Source organism: Leucopleurus acutus (genome assembly GCF_964270905.1).
Source record: "Leucopleurus acutus genome assembly, chromosome: 10".
NCBI lineage: Eukaryota > Metazoa > Chordata > Mammalia > Artiodactyla > Delphinidae > Leucopleurus > Leucopleurus acutus.
This window is the reverse complement of record NC_139153.1, coordinates 12372250-12391179: the sequence shown is the minus strand read 5'-3', so window position 1 is coordinate 12391179 and position 18930 is coordinate 12372250. Positions and strand designations below refer to the sequence as shown.

General features: G+C 40.9%; 1 protein-coding gene across 2 annotated transcripts in view; it reads right to left on the bottom strand.

The window, feature by feature from the left end:
• The window catches only part of SUMF1 (sulfatase modifying factor 1), a 118644-nt gene that overhangs the window by 39165 nt on the left and 60549 nt on the right, over window positions 1-18930 (bottom strand). For both annotated transcript variants that reach the window (XM_082848883.1, XM_082848884.1), the window contains 3 exons: window positions 17081-17203; window positions 16211-16325; window positions 1072-1188 (listed from right to left, as the gene is read on the bottom strand). In XM_082848883.1, coding sequence (XP_082705009.1) covers window positions 1072-1188; window positions 16211-16325; window positions 17081-17203 — 355 coding nt within the window. The remainder of the gene's footprint in view (window positions 1-1071; window positions 1189-16210; window positions 16326-17080; window positions 17204-18930) is intronic.

Genomic DNA, 18930 nt, shown 5'->3' with positions numbered 1-18930 from the left:
ATTTCTGTCTCTAGATTATTCATGAGCAATCCACGTGTTATTCTGTGAAGAAAAATCAAGCATATCACACAAATTTATCCCCGTATTCTGAAAAATGGCCCGAGGCAGGGTCTGACAATTTCTTCAATTACTCTGAGCTGTTCAACGCTCTACTGAGAAGAGATCAAAGAATTAATTTTCTTTATCACTACCTTTTATGCCTTTTCAAGAGGTTAAGGTTTAAAATTAAACATATTAAGTTCCCAGTCTAGCTAGTTTGGGTATAAATATACATTCTTGGATCTGACTTATGAATGTCTAGTTTGCTAGAGATAGGATTTTTAAATGGTATTCTCCCCCCAATCTGTTTACACAAGAAATATTCAGTCATGTTCTTTTTAAAGGAAGTACTTCCCACCCACATGCCCAGTTTTTGTAGCATCTCAATTTTTGTATATTCTGCTGGGAGAGCTTGGTTTTAGAGGCAGAGTAGTTCACTAACTGCAGTCAACATTCCTCCCATGCCAGAAAAGGTAAAACTTAAACATGGTTGTCTCAATTCCCAAGGTTTATGATGCACTGAACTGCCATACTGTGGAGTTCAGCAAATAATCATGAAATGACTCAACTTCCTGATTCAACATTCACCCAGAAAACATCCTTTCTCATTTTCTCCAAACAATGCTCTTCAATCAAAATTTCAACCAATGAAAACTCAGGCAATTAGCTGGATGATAAATACCATCTACCAGATCTCACTAGTTATTAATAAACATTAATGCATCTTGCATACTTATTTATATATCTCACTTTGATCACATTTATGAGGCTGAAATAATTTCTAAAGTTATAGACAGATTCCCTCAATCATTAACACCACTGCAATCCAGCAGCATATAAAATGTCCATAGACATGTCTACACAATGCTTTAAGGTTGAAATGAGAGACAAGTGCTTAATATCCCTTTGGGGAAATTCCAAGATTAACGTCAATAGAAAAGAAATACCCGAAACACATGAAATTGCTGCCACAGCCTGCCCAAGGGATGGATGTAACCTCTTCACAATACATACTCTGAGACTGATACTCACTGGGTTAATAATCGTTTCTTCAACAGAATGGTGAATGGTCCACCAGTCTGAAGTCCACTCCCAGGCATTCCCTACTATATTGTATAAGCCGTAACCATTGGGAGGAAAGGCGTCAACCTAAAAATTAAAAAAAGGGGGAAATGTCAAAGTACTCATCTTGTCTAGAAAACCTCTTTGGTACAAACATGTACAAAGAACTCTTACTTTAAAGTATGAGTATTAATTCTCATTCCACCAGTGAAAATACAATCTGGCCAATGTAGAAACAAAGAAAGATATTCTTCAGCTTTGAGCTCTCAAAGGGAGTTTAGAAACCTAAGAAGAGTTCACATTACATAGTACGACAGTCAATGAAATTATTCCTAATAGAGAGACTGGTACTGGTCATAAGTCAAATCTGTATCTGACTGGGGAGTGAGGGGTAAACCATCTTCAGACCTTCAAAAGCATAACAGGAACACCATATTAGACCTGGTATCAGTCTTGTCATCAGAGCTGAGCTCTGCTGGCCATGATGTCTTTTTAGCACTGAGAGACCCCAAGCCAATTCTATCCTCTCCACCAGCCCCTTCCAACTCACCAGCTTATCTTTACGCCTCAGTCGTTATCATTGCAACACTGAGGGGACTTGTTTTTATAAAGAAAATGTGAATTCATTACCGAGCGTATTTGTAATACATAGAGGGTTTGCAATCTCTGCCATGTGGAAGTATGAGGTAAGCTGCACAGCCTCTTCAGCAAGTAGTTTGATCACATTTCAAAGGCAGACCAGACAGTCTGCCACATAATACTGTCACAGACATGGTACCAAAGTGCAACACTTGTGTAAGAAGGAGGGTGGGGAGGAGGAGAGAAAAATCTTTGACTGAATAGTAAATATGTACAGAACAGTTATGCTATTTTAGGGACACAAAATTTTTCCTAACATATTGTAATAGAAATTCTCATACATGAAGAAAACTTTTATTTTTTAAATGAAAAAAATACTGTTATCTTTGGGGTTCTTTTTTTAAAAATATTTTTTTAAATCCATGTTTTTTTCCCAATTAATGAGGTAGAACTAAAAGGAATACGATTCACTTCTACTTGGCTTCAGAAGGTTTTAGACTGACACATAAATATGGAAGCATCTCACACTTGGGCAATTCAGAGCACTTCAAAGTTATGAAGCTACTCCGAAAAAAAAACTTAATCCAGGCGAGGTGGAAAGCTGAAAATGTTTACCACTCTGCTTCCTCACTCAGCATTCATTATGGAAACAGTAGTACCTATTCATTGCTTCATTCAGTAATTCCATGCGTGTCGAATGAAAGCAGGAAGGGTTTGATGACATAGACATGAATGAGCTTTAATGAGGGAGAAAGGAGGAGGATACCAAAAATTAAAAATCCAATCCTGAAAGGCAGGGTGGGATGAGTAAGGTAAGATAATGAAAGAAAAGGTGCAGGAACTCCCAAGAGGGAGAGATTTCGGGCTGAAGGCGAACCCTTCTCAACAAAGGTAGAAGTGCCTTGTGGGAATTGAGGTCAGAGTTCAAAAGACAGAGAGACAGTAAAGGAGGAAAGGCCAGAGGATACACTGTCCTTTCAAGAATTTGGAGATGATCAGGAACAGCAAGACAGAATAACAGCTGGAAAGAGAAGGAAGGAAAAGGAGAAAATAAGTTGTTTCAGGGAAAGAAGGGAAGGAGCAAGGGACGCAAGAGCAAGTGAGATGGAACGAACGTTCTGGAAGAAGGAATCATTTCTCAGGCTCAGAGAGCGGACGAGTGGAGGGGCTCTCAGGTCAGTCAGCCTGAGGTCCCCTTTATGTGCCAACACGCAGCAACCACCGGGCAAGCAAGTTAGCCTATCTGGAGCGGTTAAACCATAACATGAGGAAATAAGAGCATCTACTCAAAGGTTTGAGGGGTTTTCCCTCTTTAAACAATATGACGTTTAAGTGAGGTAAAGTCAGGAGGTCACCACCCGCAAAATTACCACATGACAGTATAAAAATTTTAAACGCTCATGGTTAAATTAATCACACCAACCAAAGCTTCCTTCCAGAAAGCTCATTAAAAGACAAATGTACATGAGAAATACTTCAAACATGCTTATTTTCAGGTGAATGAGCTGATAGGCATGAAAACCAAAACACTAACAACTGTACAACAGAGGCCTAACCAAATACAGATCCAATTCTTCAAATTCACTGTGGTCAGAATAGTCTGCTCAGTCTACAACCAGACTGAAAATAATAAAACACATAAAATAGCAGGGGAGGGAGCTATTTCACTGTAGTCCATCCTATCGTTAAAGTTCAATTCCTGCTCTCAACCGACCAGGGCCTGTGGACACAACAAGGCAGCTACGGAGGACTTGAGATCATTCTCTGGGTAAACAGTCCCAATTTAACGGTATAGATCTTGTCTAGTCTCATTCCAAACACAGGTGGAAGTGGCCTCTGTATAACTTGCTGCTTTTTTTCTCCACAGGTCCTGTTTCTCACATTGATTATTTGCGGGCTCCTGGTAACTGTTCTAATTTTGTCTTAGGAACTTCTATGGCAACTTCTTCAGGTAAGTTCTGTTGAATATACTCCAAACAGACATCTGTTGAACCCACAGTTAAATGTTCCAACTCAAAATATCTGTAAAGTATCCTTATTTTATACGGAAACTGGTGTTTTCTGAAAAGGTGCACTGACTTGAGAATAAATGACTATTTGCCTTGGAGGCTCATGTGCTTAAATAATGACAAGAAATTCTGTAGCCATTAAGTGCTGTAAAATATTCGTAACTGTCCAATTCAGCTTCTCATGGCCTTTTATGAACACTGGCAGGCGCTAGTATAATTTGTGTGGTCCATCAGAAGCCCATGCCATAGGCTTCAAGGCTACGGGCAGTGGCCCTACTTCACACAGACTCCCATTGAAGAGGGACCTCCAGGCTGCCGAGGCCCTTCTCAAACCACGTGATGGCCACTGTCCAGCTTCTGCACCAACTATCATCTTTCCTGGGGTGTCATGAGCAACCTCATCCAGCACCTTATTCTGTTCATCCTGCAGCTCGGTTCTGCCGACAAAAGGTGGCCCATGAGATACTGGCTGGGCTTCTTACCCAGGAAATGGTTGAGAACAGGTTGAGATAGTTTAGACCCCAAGGTCTCTAATCACTCATTTTACTGACTAAAAAATTATGCACCCATGAGAGCACAAGCGATCTTGAAGGAAACTTGAGAAGAATCAACTTCTAGATGGCCTGATTAGCCTTTTGCCTGTTGAATAATACATCCAGTTCCCATTGGTTTGTGTCGGTACCTTTATCATATACCTAACTCATATATATAGAATTTTAGAAGCACACACATATGCACCTATGTGCCTATTTAAGGGCAACATATTCTCATGCAACTTTTTTTTTTACATTAACTCTGCAAAAAAAAAAAAAAAAACAACTATATGGCTCAAAATATTTTTAAAGTTCTCATAGGTCAAGTGTCTCCTAACCCTTCATCTTTTCCAGTGTCTCAGTCTTTCTCACTTGTTTATTATTTCAGTTGAAATTCTGGAATCATTTGGTCATGTTCCAAATAACATATGTGTGCTACATTCATAAATAAATTTTGGAAGAATCATATTTGTCTGAAACAAAAATACAAATATTTTTAAAATGACAACTGTTTGAAAGATTGTTGAAAGAAAATTATTCTCTGTAACAACAAACCCAGTAAGGTGCTACTTCCTCGCCACAAGACATCTTTCCTGACTGTGTTAAGAGAAAACGACACCTATCCTTTTCAAACTCTTCCAAAATATAGCAGAGGGAGGAACATTCCCAAATTCATTCTATGAGGCCACCAGCACCCTGATACCAACACCAGACAAAGATGTCACAAAGAAAGAAAACTACAGGCCAGTATCACTGATGAACACAGATGCAAAAATCCTCAACAAAATACTAGCAAACAGAATCCAACAGCACATTAAAAGGATCATGCACCATGATCAAGCGGGGTTTATCCCAGGAATGCAAGGATTCTTCAATATATGCAAATCAGTCAATGTGATAAACCATATTAACTAACTGAAGGATAAAAACCATACGATCATCTCAATAGATGCAGAAAAAGCTTTCGACAAAATTCAACACTGATTTATGATAAAAACCCTCCACAAAGTAGGCATAGACGGAACTTTCTTTAACATAATAAAGGCCATATATGACAAACCCACAGCCATCATCGTTCTCAATGATGAAAAACTGAAACCATTTCCACTAAGATCAGGAACAAGACAAGGTTGCCCACTCTCACCACTATTATTCAACATAGTTTTGGAAGTTTTAGCCACAGCAATCAGAGAAGAAAAAGAAATAAAAGAAATAAAAATAAAATCGGAAAAGAAGAAGTAAAGCTGTCACTGCTTGCAGATGACATGATACTATACATAAAGAATCCTAAAGACACTACCAGAAAACTACTCAAGCTAATCAATGAATTTGGTAAAGTAGCAGGATACAAAATTAATGCACAGAAATCTCTTGCATTTCTATACACTAATGATGAAAAATCTGAAAGTGAAATCAAGAAAACACTCCCATTTACCACTGCAACAAAAAGAATAAAATACCTAGGAATACGGGCTTCCCTGGTGGCGCAGTGGTTGGGACTCCGCCTGCCGATGCAGGGGACATGGTTTCGTGCCCTGGTCCGGGAAGATCCCACATGCCGCGGACTGGCTGGGTCCCTGAGCCATGGCTGCTGGGCCTGCACGTCCGGAGCCTGTGCTCCGCAATGGGAGAGGCCACAACAGTGAGAGGCCTGCGTACTGCAAAAAAAAAAAAAAAAAAAAAAACCTAGGAATAAACCTACCTAAGGAGACAAAAGACCTGTATGCAGAAAACTATAAGACACTGATGAAAGAAATTAAAGATGACACAAACAGATGAAGAGATATACCATGTTTTTGGATTGGAAGAATCAACATTGTGAAAAGGACTATACTACCCAAAGCAATCTAGAGATTCAACGCAATCCCTATCAAACTACCAATGGCATTTTTGACAGAACTAGAACAAAAAATTTCACAATTTGTATGGAAACACAGAAGGCCCTGAATAGCCAAAGCAATCTTGAGAAAGAAAAATAGAGCTGGAGGAATCAGGCTCCTGGACTTCAGACTATACTACAAAGCTACAGTAATCAAGACAGTATGGTACTGGCACAAAAACAGAAAGATAGATCAATGGAACAGGATAGAAAGCTCACACATACACCCATGCACCTATGGTCACCTTATTTTTGATAAAGGAGGTAAGAATATACAATGGAGAAAAGACAGCCTCTTCAATAAGTGGTGCTGGGAAAACTGGACAGGTACACGTAAAAGTATGAGATTAGAACACTCCCTAACACCATACACAAAAATAAACTCCAAATGGATTAAAGACCTAAATGTAAGGCCAGAAACTATCAAACTCTTAGAGGAAAACAAAGGCAGAACACTCTATGACATAAATCACAACAAGATCCTTTTTGACCCACCTCTTAGAGAAATGGAAATAAAAACAAAAATAAACAAATGGGACCTAATGAAACTTAAAAGCTTTTGCAAAGAAAAACATAAGAAGAAAAGGCAACCCTCAGAGTAGGAGAAAATATTTGCAAATGAAGCAACTGACAAAGGATTAATCTCCAAAATTTACAAGAAGCTCATGCAGCTCAATAACAAAAAACCAAACAACCCAATCCAACAATGGGCAGAAGACCTAAATAGACATTTCTCCAAAGAATATATACAGACTGCCAACAAACACATGAAAGAATGCTGAACATCCCTAATCATTAGAGAAATGCAAATCAAAACTACAATGAGGTATCACCTCACACCAGTCAGGATGGCCATCATCAAAAAATCTACAAACAGGCAGATGAGGGGAAGATGACGGAAGAGTAAGACGCGGAGATCACCTTCCTCCCCACAGATACACCAGAAAAACATCTACACGTGAAACAACTCCTACAGAACACCTACTGAACGATAGCAGAAGACCTCAGACCTCCCAAAAGGCAAGAAAGTCCCCACGTACCTAGGTAGGGAAAAAGAATAAACAGAGGTAAAAGGATAGGGACGGGACCTACACCAGTGCGAGGGAGCCGTGAAGGAGGAAACCTTTCCACACACTAGGAAGCCCCTTCGTGGGCGGAGACTGCAGGTGGCGGAGGGGGAAAGCTTCGGAGCCACGGAGGAGAGCACAGCAACAGGGATGCCGAGGGCAAAGCAGAGAGATTCCCGCAGAGGATAGGGGCCGACCAGCACTCACCAGGCCGACAGGCTTGTCTGCTCACCCGCCGGGGCGGGCAGGGCTGGGAGCTGAGGCTCGGGCTTCGGTCGGAGCGCAGGGAGAGGACTGGGGTTGGCGGCGTGAACACAGCCTGCAGGGGATTAGTGCACCACGGCTAGCCGGGAGGGAGTCCTGAGAAAAGTCTGGACCTGCCTAAGAGGCAAGAGACTTTTTCTTCCCTCTTTGTTTCCTGGTGCACAAGGAGAGGGGATTAAGAGCGCTGCTTAAAGGAGCTCCAGAGACGGGTGTGAGCCGCGGCTAAAAGCGCGGACCCCAGAGACGGGCATGAGACGCTAAGGCTGCTGCTGCCGCCACCAAGAAGCCTGTGTGCGAGCACAGGTCACTATCCACACACCCCTTCCGGGGAGCCTGTGCAGCCCGCCACTGCCAGGGTCCTGGGATCCAGGGACAACCTCCCCGGAAGAACGCACAGCGCGCCTCAGGCTGGTGCAACGTCACGCCAGTCTCTGCCCCCGCGGGCTCGCCACGCACTCCAAACCCCTCTCTTCCCCCCGGCCTGAGTGAGCCAGAGTCCCCGAAGCAGCTGCTCTTTTAACCCCGTCCTGTCTGAGCTAAGAACTGACGCCCTCTGGCCACCTACAGGCAGAGGCGGGGCCAAATCCAAAGCTGAGCCACGGGTGCTGTGAGAACAAAGAAAAGAAAGGGAAATCTCTCCCAGCAGCCTCAGAAGCAGCGGATTAAAACTCCACAATCAACTTGATGTACCTACATCTGTGGAGTACATGAATAGACTACAAATCATCCCAAATTGAGGAGGTGGACTTTGAGAGCAAGATTTATTACTTTTTCCCCTTTTCCTCTTTTTGTGAGTGTGTATGTATATGCTTCTGTGTGAGTTTTGTCTGTATAGCTTTGCTTCCACCATTTATCCTAGGGTTCTATCCATTTTTTTTTCTTTTTAATAAAAATTTTTTTCTTAACAATTATTTTTTATTTTAATAACTTTATTTAATCTTACTTTATTTTATCTTTTTCTTTCTTTCCTTCCTTCCCTCCTTCCTTCCTTCCTTCCTTCCTTCCTTTCATTCTTTCTACTTTTTGTCCCTTTTATTCTGAGCCGTGTGGATGAAAGGCTCTTGGTGCTGCAGCCAGAAGTCAGTGCTGTGCATCTGAGGTGGGAGAGCCAACTTCAGGACAGTGATCCACAAGAGACCTCCCAGCTCCACGTAATATCAAACAGCAAAAATCTCCCAGAGATCTCCATCTCTATACCAGCACCCAGCTTCACACAACAACCAGCAGGCTACAGTGCTGGACACCCTATGCCAAACAACTAGCAAGACAGGAACAAAACCCCACCCATTAGCAGAGAGGCTGCATAAAATCATAATAAGTCCACAGACACCCAAAAACACACCACCAGACGTGGACCTGCCCACCAGAAAGACAAGATCCAGCCTCATCCACCAGAACACAGGCACTAGTCCCCTCCACCAGGAAGCTTCCACAACCCACTGAAACAACTTTAGCCACTGGGGACAGACACCAAAAACAACGGGAACTATGAACCTGCAGCCTGCAAAAAGGAGACCCCAAGACCCCAAAAACAGTAAGATAAGAAAAGGAGAAGACAGAAAAACTCACAGCAGATGAAGGAGCAAGATAAAAACCCACCAGACCTAACAAATGAAGAGGAACTAGGCAGTCTACCTGAAAAAGAATTCAGAATAATGATAGTCAAGATGATCCAAAGTCTTGGAAAAAGAATAGACTAAGTGCAAGAAACATTTAACAAGAACGTAGAAGAACTAAAGATGAAACAAGGAATGATGAACAACACAATAAATGAAATTAAAAATACTCTAGATGGGATCAATAGCAGAATAACTGAGGCAGAAGAACGGATAAGTGACCTGGAAGATAAAATAGTGGAAATAACTACTGCAGAGCAGAATAAAGAAAAAAGAATGAAAAGAGCTGAGGACAGTCTCAGAGACCTCTGGGACAACATTAAACGCACCAACATTTGAATTATAGGGGTTCCAGAAGAAGAAGAGGAAAGGAAAGGAACTCAGAAAATATTTGAAGAGATTATAGTTGAAAACTTCCCTAATATGCGAAAGGAAATAGTTAATCAAGTCCAGGAAGCACAGAGAGTCCCATACAGGATAAATCCAAGGAGAAATACGCCAAGACACATATTAATCAAACTGTCAAAAATTAAATACAAAGAAAACATATTAAAAGCAGCAGGGAAAAACAATAAATAACACACAAGGGAATCCCCATGAGGTTAACAGCTGAGCTTTCAGCACAAACTCCGCAAGCCAGAAGGGACTGGCAGGACTAATATAAAGTGATGAAGGAGAAAAACCTGAAACCAAGATTACTCTACCCAGCAAGGATCTCATTCAGATTTGATGGAGAAATTAAAACCTTTACAGACAAGCAAAAGGAGAGAGAGTTCACCACCACCAAACCAGCTTTACAACAAATGCTAAAGGAACTTCTCTAGGCAAGAAACACAAGAGAAGGAAAAGACCTACAATAACGAACCCAAAACAATTAAGAAAATGGGAATAGGAACATACATATTGATAATTCCCTTAAATGTAAATGGACTAAATGCTCCCACCAAAAGACACAGATTGGCTGAATGGATACAAAAACAAGACCCATATATATACTGTCTACAAGAGACCCACTTCAAACCTAGAGACACATACAGACTGAAAGTAAGGGGATGGAAAAAGATATTCCATGCAAATGGAAATCAAAAGAAAGCTGGAGTAGCAATTCTCATATCAGACAAAATAGACTTTAAAATAAAGACTATCAGAAGAGACAAAGAAGGACACTACATAATGATCAAGGGATCGATCCAAGAAGAAGATATAACAATTGTAAATATTTATGCACCCAACATAGGAGCACCTCAATACATAAGGCAAATACTAACAGCCATAAAAGGGGAAATGGACAGTAACACATTCATAGTTGGGGACTTTAACACCCCACTTTCACCAATGGACAGATCATCCAAATAAAAATAAATAAGGAAACACAAGCTTTAAATGACACATTAAACAAGATGGACTTAATTGATATTTAAGGACATTCCATCCAAAAACAACAGAATACACATTTTTCTCAAGTGCTCATGGAACATTCTCCAGGAGATCATATCTTGGGTCACAAATTAAGCCTCGGTAAATTTAAGAAAATTGAAATTGTATCAAGTATCTTTTCCGACCACAATGCTCTGAGACTAGATATCAATTACAGGAAAAGATCTGTAAAAAATACAAACACATGGAGGCTAAACAATACACTACTTAATAACGAAGTGATCACTGAAGAAATCAAAGAGGAAATCAAAAAATACCTAGAAACAAATGACAATGGAGACACGACGACCCAAAACCTATGGTATGCAGCAAAAGCAGTTCTAAGAGGGAAGTTTATAGCAATACAATCCTACCATAAGAAACAGGAAACATCTCGAATAAACAATCTAACCTTGCACCTAAAGCAATTAGAGAAAGAAGAACAAAAAAACCCCAAAGTTAGCAGAAGGAAAGAAATCATAAAAATCAGGTCAGAAATAAATGAGAAAGAAATGAAGGAAATCATAGCAAAAATAAATAAAACTAAAAGCTGGTTCTTTGAGAAGATAAACAAAATTGATAAATCATTAGACAGACTCATCAAGAAAAAAAGGGAGAAGACTCAAATCAATAGAATTAGAAATGAAAAAGAGGAAGTAACAACTGACACTGCAGAAATACAAAAGACCACGTGAGATTACTACAAGCAACTCTATGCCAATAAAATGGACAACCTGGAAGAAATGGACAAATTCTTAGAAATGCACAACCTGCCGAGACTGAATCAGGAAGAAATAGAAAATATGAACAGACCAATCACAAGCACTGAAATTGAAACTGTGATTAAAAATCTTCCAACAAACAAAAGCCCAGGACGAGATGGCTTCACAGGCAAATTCTATCAAACATTTAGAGAAGAGCTAAAACCTATCCTTCTCAAATTCTTTCAAAATATAGCAGAGGGAGGAACACTCCCAAACTCATTCTACGAGGCCACCATCACCCTGATACCAAAACCAGACAAGGATGTCACAAAGAAAGAAAACTACAGGCCACTATCACTGATGAACATAGATGCAAAAATCCTCAATAAAATACTAGCAAACAGAATCAAACAGCACCACCACAGCATACACCATGATCAAGTGGGGTTTATTCCAGGAATGCAAAGATTCTTCAATATACGCAAATCAATCAACGTGATACACCATATTCACAAATTGAAGGAGAAAAACCATAGGATCATCTCAATAGAGGCAGAAAAAGCTTTTGACAAAATCCAACACCAATTTATGATAAAAACTCTGCAGAAAGTAGGCACAGAGGGAAATTTCCTCAACATAATAAAGGCCATATATGACAAATCCACAGCCAACATCTTCCTCAATGGTGAAAAACTGAAAGCATTTCCACTAAGATCAGGAACAAGACAAGGTTGCCCACTCTCACCACTCTTATTCAACATAGTTTTGGAAGTTTTAGCCACAGCAATCAGAGAAGAAAAGGAAATAAAAGGAATCCAAATCGGAAAAGAAGAAGTAAAGCTGTCACTCTTTGCAGATGACATGATACTATACATAGAGAATCCTAAAGATGCTACCAGAAAACTACTAGAACTAATCAATGAATTTGGTAAAGTAGCAGGATACAAAATTAATACACAGAAATCTCTTACATTCCTATACACTAATGATGAAAAATCTGAAAGTGAAATCAAGAAAATACTGCCACTTACCATTGCAACAAAAAGAATAAAATATCTAGGAATAAACCTACCTAAGGAGACAAAAGACCTGTATGCAGAAAATTATAAGACACTTATGAAAGAAATTAAAGGTGATACAAATAGATGCAGAGATATACCCATGTTCTTCGATTGGAAGAATCAACATTGTGAAAATGACTCTACTACCCAAAGCAATCTACAGATTCAGTGCAATCCCTATCAAACTACCACTGGCATTTTTCACAGAACTAGAACAAAAAATTTCACAATTTGTATGGAAACACAAAAGACCCCGAATAGCCAAAGCAATCTTGAGAACGAAAAACGGAGCTGGAGGAATCAGGCTCCTGGACTTCAGACTATACTACACAGCTACAGTAATCAAGACAGTATGGTACTGGCACAAAAACAGAAAGATAGATCAATGGAACAGGATAGAAAGCCCAGAGATAAACCCACGCACATATAGTCACCTTATCTTTGATAAAGGAGGCAGGAATGTACAGTGGAGAAAAGACAGCCTCTTCAATAAGTGGTGCTGGGAAAACTGGACAGGTACATGTAAAAGTATGAGATTAGATCACTCCCTAACACCACACACAAAAATAAGCTCAAAATGGATTAAAGACCTAAATGTAAGGCCAGAAACTATCAAACTCTTAGAGGAAAATATAGGCAGTACACTCTATGACATAAATCACAACAAGATCCTTTTTGACCCACCTCCTAGAGAAATGGAAATAAAAACAAAAATAAACAAATGGGACCTAATGAAACTTAAAAGCTTTTGCACAGCAAAGGAAACCATTAACAAGACCAAAAGATAACCCTCAGAATGGGAGAAAATATTTGCAAATGAAGCAACTGACAAATGATTAATTTTCCAAAATTTATAAGCAGCTCATGCAGCTCAATAACAAAAAACCAAACAACCCAATCCAAAAATGGGCAGAAGACCTAAATAGACATTTCTCCAAAGAAGATATACAGACTGCCAACAAACACATGAAAGAATGCTCAACATCATTAATCATTAGAGAAATGCAAATCAAAACTACAATGAGATATCATCTCACACCAGTCAGAATGGCCATCATCAAAAAATCTAGAAACAATAAATGCTGGAGAGGGTGTGGAGAAAAGGGAACCCTCTTGCACTGCTGGTGGGAATGTGAACTGGTACAGCCACTATGGAGAACTGTATGGAGGTTCCTTTAAAAACTACAAATACAACTACCATATGACCCAGCAATCCCACTACTGGGCATATACCCTGAGAAAACCATAATTCAAAAAGAGTCATGCACCAAAATGTTCATTGCCGCTCTATTTAAAGTAGCCAGGAGATGGAAACAACCTAAGTGTCCATCATTGGATGAATGGATAAAGAAGATGTGGCACATATATACAATGGAATATTACTCAGCCATAAAAAGAAATGAAATTGAGCTATTTGTAATGAGGTGGATGGACCTAGAGTCTGTCATACAAAGTGAAGTAAGTCAGAAAGAGAAAGACAAATACCGTATGCTAACACATATATATGGAATTTAAGAAAAAAAAATGTCATGAAGAACCTAGGGGTAAGACAGGAATAAAGACACAGACCTACTACAGAATGGACTTAAGGATATGGGGAGGGAGAAGGGTAAGCTGTGACAAAGCGAGAGAGTGTCATGGACATATATACACTACCAAACGTAAAATAAATAGCTAGTGAGAAGCAGCCGCATAGCACAGGGAGATCAGCTCTGAGCTTTGTGACCACCTAGAGGGGTGGGATAGGGAGGGAGGGAGGGAGACGCAAGAGGGAAGAGATATGGGAACATATGTATATGTATAACTGATTCACGTTGTTATAAAGCAGAAACTAACACACCATTGTAAAGCAATTATACTCCAATAAAGGTGTAAAAAAAAAACTCTACAAACAATAAATGCTGGAGAGGGTGTGGAAAAAAGTGAACCCTCTTGCACTGTTGGTGGGAATGTAAACTGATACAGCCACTATGGAGAATAGTATGGAGGTTCCTTAAAAAACTATAAATAGAACTACCATATGACCCAGCAATCCCACTACTGGGCATATACCCTCAGAAACCCATAATTCAAAAAGAGTCATGTACCACATGTTCAATGCAGCTCTATTTCCAATAGCCAGGACATGGAAGCAACCTAAGTGTCCATCGACAGATGAACGGATAAAGAAGATGTGGCACATATATACAATGGAATATTACTCAGCCATAAAAAAGAATAAAACTGAGTTATTTTTAGTGACATGGATGGACGTAAAGTCTGTCATACAGAGTGAAGTAAGTCAGAAAGAGAAAAACAAATACCGTATGCTAACATATATATATGGAATCTAAAAAAAAAAAAAAAAGGTTCTGAAAAACCGAGGGGCAGTACTGGAATAAAGATGCAGACGTAGAGAATGGACTTGAGGACGTGGGGAGGGGAAAGGGTAAACTGTGACGAAGTGAGAGAGTGTCATGGACATATATACACTACCAAATGTAAAACAGATGGCTAGTGGGAAGCAGCCACATAGCACAGGGAGATCAGCTCAGTGCTTTGTGTCCACCTAGAGGGGTGGGATAGGGAGGGTGGGAGAGAGATGCAAGAGGGAGGTGATATGGGGATATATGTAAATGTATAGCTGATTCACTATGTTATAAAGCAGAAACTAACACACCATTGTAAAGCAATTATACTCCAATAAAGATGTTTAAAAAAATAAAAAGAGAGAAAACGAAATGCTTTTAACATTGCTTCATTAATGTATGGTTTTGCTGACAAAAGAGCAGAAAGAAAGGAACACTCATGGAGGGAAACTTGCGATACACAGTCTGGAAAAGAGTTTGGATATATATCTGAAACCCTTATGAAGAAAGTTTTCTAGTCTTTGACTCACTAATTTCACTGTTAGGAATCTATCTTTTAAAAAATCATCAGACTAATAAGGACCTACTGTATAGCACAGGGAACTCTTCTCAATACTCTGTAATGACCTACGTGGAAAACAAATCTAAAAAAGAGTGGAGATATATATATGTATAATTGATTCACTCTGCTGTATAGCAGAAACTAACACAACATTGTAAATCAACTATATTCCAATAATAATGTTTTAAAAAATCATCAGAGATACAATTTAATATCTATGCATAAGATGTTCATTGTTGTTTAGCAGAAAAACAGATATAAATTTGCAAAAATAAGAGGTAAATAAATTAGGGTTCATTCAAATGACAAGTTATCCAGCTGCTAAAAGACATGTATTTGTGAAGAACTGCTAATGACAGATAAAATGTTGCTGATATTACACAGGGAAAAACAGTAGGATTTTAAATATTATAGTATGACCCAAAAGCAATATGTAAAAAATATATAGGCACATATACACCAGAAACATTTATGCTGGCATCTATGGTAGTTAAGAGCATGGCCTTTGAAAACAAACCGACCTGGTTCAAATCCCAGCTGTGCTGCTTTCCAGCTGTATAACCTTGGGCAAGTTAGTTAACCTCTGTGTGCCTCAGAATGCTCACCTGGAAAATGGGGATAACAGTACCTACCTTACAGAGCTGAAGAGACATTAAATGAGATAATTCATGCAAATGGCTCAGCAACATGCCTGGCACTCTGCAAGTGCTCACTAACTACTAGCCATTAGGAGCATCATCAACATAGGAGACGAATGGGGGGAAATGCACCTAAACGTTAACAGGGGTTACCTATCTGTGGGTGGTAGGATTCCAGATCCTTTCAATTTTCTCCTGTGTACACTTCTTTTTTTTTCAAAGTTTCCACAACAAGTGTTATGGAATCGGAAGGAAAAAGGTGTTACAGAAAAAGAACGTCTGGTTAATTATTAGTATTTGCTACGTGCGGTGGTGGACGGAGGCAGGAAGGGGGCAGCACGTGGGGCAGAGAGCGAGCAGCGCTTTCACTCATTGCTGGTGGTTTCTCGGTGCGCTGCAGCCGCCGCCATCCGTCACAAGCCTCGCTACTCACAGGCGCAGTCCCTCGAAAGCCGTCCTCTCCGGTGTTGGTCACAGGAAACTCGCCCTGCCAAATGTTGGCATAATGTTGGCCCTTCGGCTGCAGTCTGTTGCCCCAGGGGAAGAGTCTGTCAGAAGAGACACAGGCATCAGCCTGTCAAACAGACACAGGCTTCTGGACGAAAGTCAAGAGGAGGAAGGCAGTGAAAGAGAGAACATTGCTTGCTTGTTCCGAGTGAGCTATTTTTAAAAAAAAAAAAAATACATAAAGCTTTTAATCAGGATTTTTTTTTAACTTCCGCACAACCAGTTCACGTCAAGTTCACAACAACCTTGGTCTCTCCCGAGGACTCAGGAGGCCTGAAATAAATCACAGAACTAAAAGAAGGGCTTATAGGAGGCTGGGAAAGCAGACATCATCCTGGACTTATATGGAAGCATGATCAGGCAACATCACACCGCACTTTTTTATAAAGCCTTCGTTATTTTAAGGAGCCTTTCCTAGATGTGACCCAAACATGAGTTTTTTGTCTCATGGCTCTGGAAGCAAAAGATATATTGCTGCTTCAGGAGATGCCTAAAATAAGAAAATCCAAAAAGCAAGGCAGCCTGCCAGGAGGCTCTAAGGAGGACTATGTGACACGGGGATGGGGGCTCAATTGCCGTAGCCCACCTCACCACACACATGGCTTTGGGAGACTGTCAGGGGGTGGTGATCCCTGCATCCATGGTTCCTAAGTAACTTCACGGGCAGGAAGAAAGCCCAGCAGGAGTAAGCTGCGATCTGGCTGTGGTTTTAAATCAACTGTCCAGCCAAAGTAAGTTCCGTAGATTTAGAAAAAGGTCCACATACTGTTAAGCAAAGATGAGACCCTCCAAGTACCTATTTTGCAGGCCTCCTCGACAGCTGTACTCCCACTCGGCTTCCGTGGGCAACCGCTTCCCGGCCCATGTGCAGTAGGCAACGGCATCGTTCCAGGAGACGTGAAGAACTGGGTGATCTGGCCTGGGGAACAGCGAGAGCAGAGTGAGCAGGGCAGGAACCAGAACAGGAACAGGAACAGGAACCGGCAGGACCGGCTTCAGCAAAGTGCCCATCAGCACCTTCACCTCAATCTGTGATGCTGAGGTGAGCCTGGTCCCCAAATCCAGCCCCAGCCGGGTCACATCTGTCACCCTCTACCACGGGTTTCTGACATCCAAGGCTCCCAAAGAGGTTATGATCCCGCTTGGAACAAGACTCAAAACATTTCTTCACTTTGCATGCAGGCCTGGACCCCCAGAGAATCTCACTTGGTGCAGTAGGTGTGGAGACGCACCAGCCAGATCCCCCTATGAGGAAGGAATGATTTTCCAGCTGCTGGGCGTGGCATCAGCAGAAGCTTCCAGCTCTCGGCTCCTTTAGGAGAGCTGCAAAGAGCCGCCTTACAGCCAGCGAGGACCAACCACGGCAGAGGCATAAAGGCGCAGCCGTGTGAGTTCACCATAGCTAAATCCTACGTGCGTCATTTATACCCCAGAGCCCCAAGGACTGGGTGGAATGTCCTGGACCTGCACTGTAGTCTTGGCTTCTCCCTCTGCCCAATCCTGTTTCCTCCCCATCCCTTCCACAGGTGTGGATCCCCTTATAGAAATATTCTTCACACCAAGCTCTATCTAAGCATCTGTTTCCAGAGAATCCAATCTGTGATACTTGGCCTTAAACTTTGTCTCTTTCTGCTATAGATGAGTCAGCTATATGTGCCTCACTCTAGCAAGTGAGGAATCTAGCAGATTCCAAATAAATCTTTATTTTTTCTAAAGGTATAGAGGGGTAGGGAAGGTTAGGGGGAAAGTTTGAGAGTAAAGGAATAAACATATTTACCCAGCACCAGATAACTTTAATTCCCTGCTCACTCTTTCTCAGGTGGACTCTACATTCCTAGGCTATTTCTTAAGCATCTTTGAATTCCCTACAGTAATTACACAACTTTCACTTATTCTTTAAAAGCGTTTATTGAGTACCTATTACATGCCAGTCACTGTTTTCAACACTGATATTAAGACATGCACTTTTCTCAGAAGAAGGACTCACTCAGTGGATATAATACATTCCACTCTCACTTTTCCTTCTACCCTTCACTTTTTCTTCTACTATTAAATTCAGGAAAGAAGATAATAATTGGGACCTAAGAGGCCGTCAACCTGAGGTACCCAAGAATCCTACAACTTTCCACCTCATGGCCTATTTCTACCACAGAGGCTACCACCCCAGGCTTTGAAAGATTTCTGACGTTTTCAAGGGGCTATATCCCTAAAGCTGAACTTCATGCACTTCCAGATTCCTGACAATGAGGTCAATAACCGGGAATGTTGTCAAAAATAGAAGCTCGAAAATCCCATCTGAAAAATTGGGTTAGGAGAACAGTTTTCTTGGGCTGTTGAGATGCTGAGTCCTGACCCAAACCTTTCTGCGTCTTCAGGGCTTAAAGTGCTATCCATTTTTGCTTGAGATAATTATTTCTTTGCCACCCTGGAGACTTGCTGACCGACTTGCAGCTCTGTGGTTTTTCGGTCAGATGGTGGCTTCAAAGTATGTCAGTCCAGGACTGGAGATAACATGAGTCCTAAACCCAAGGGATGAGCTTCTGCCGCGGCCACCTGGCAGGACACCACCACTTATCTGTAAGACAGATGGTCTCCTTCCTCACAATGACCCACTCATGAGCGAGAGCAAACAGACAAGTTGTAAAG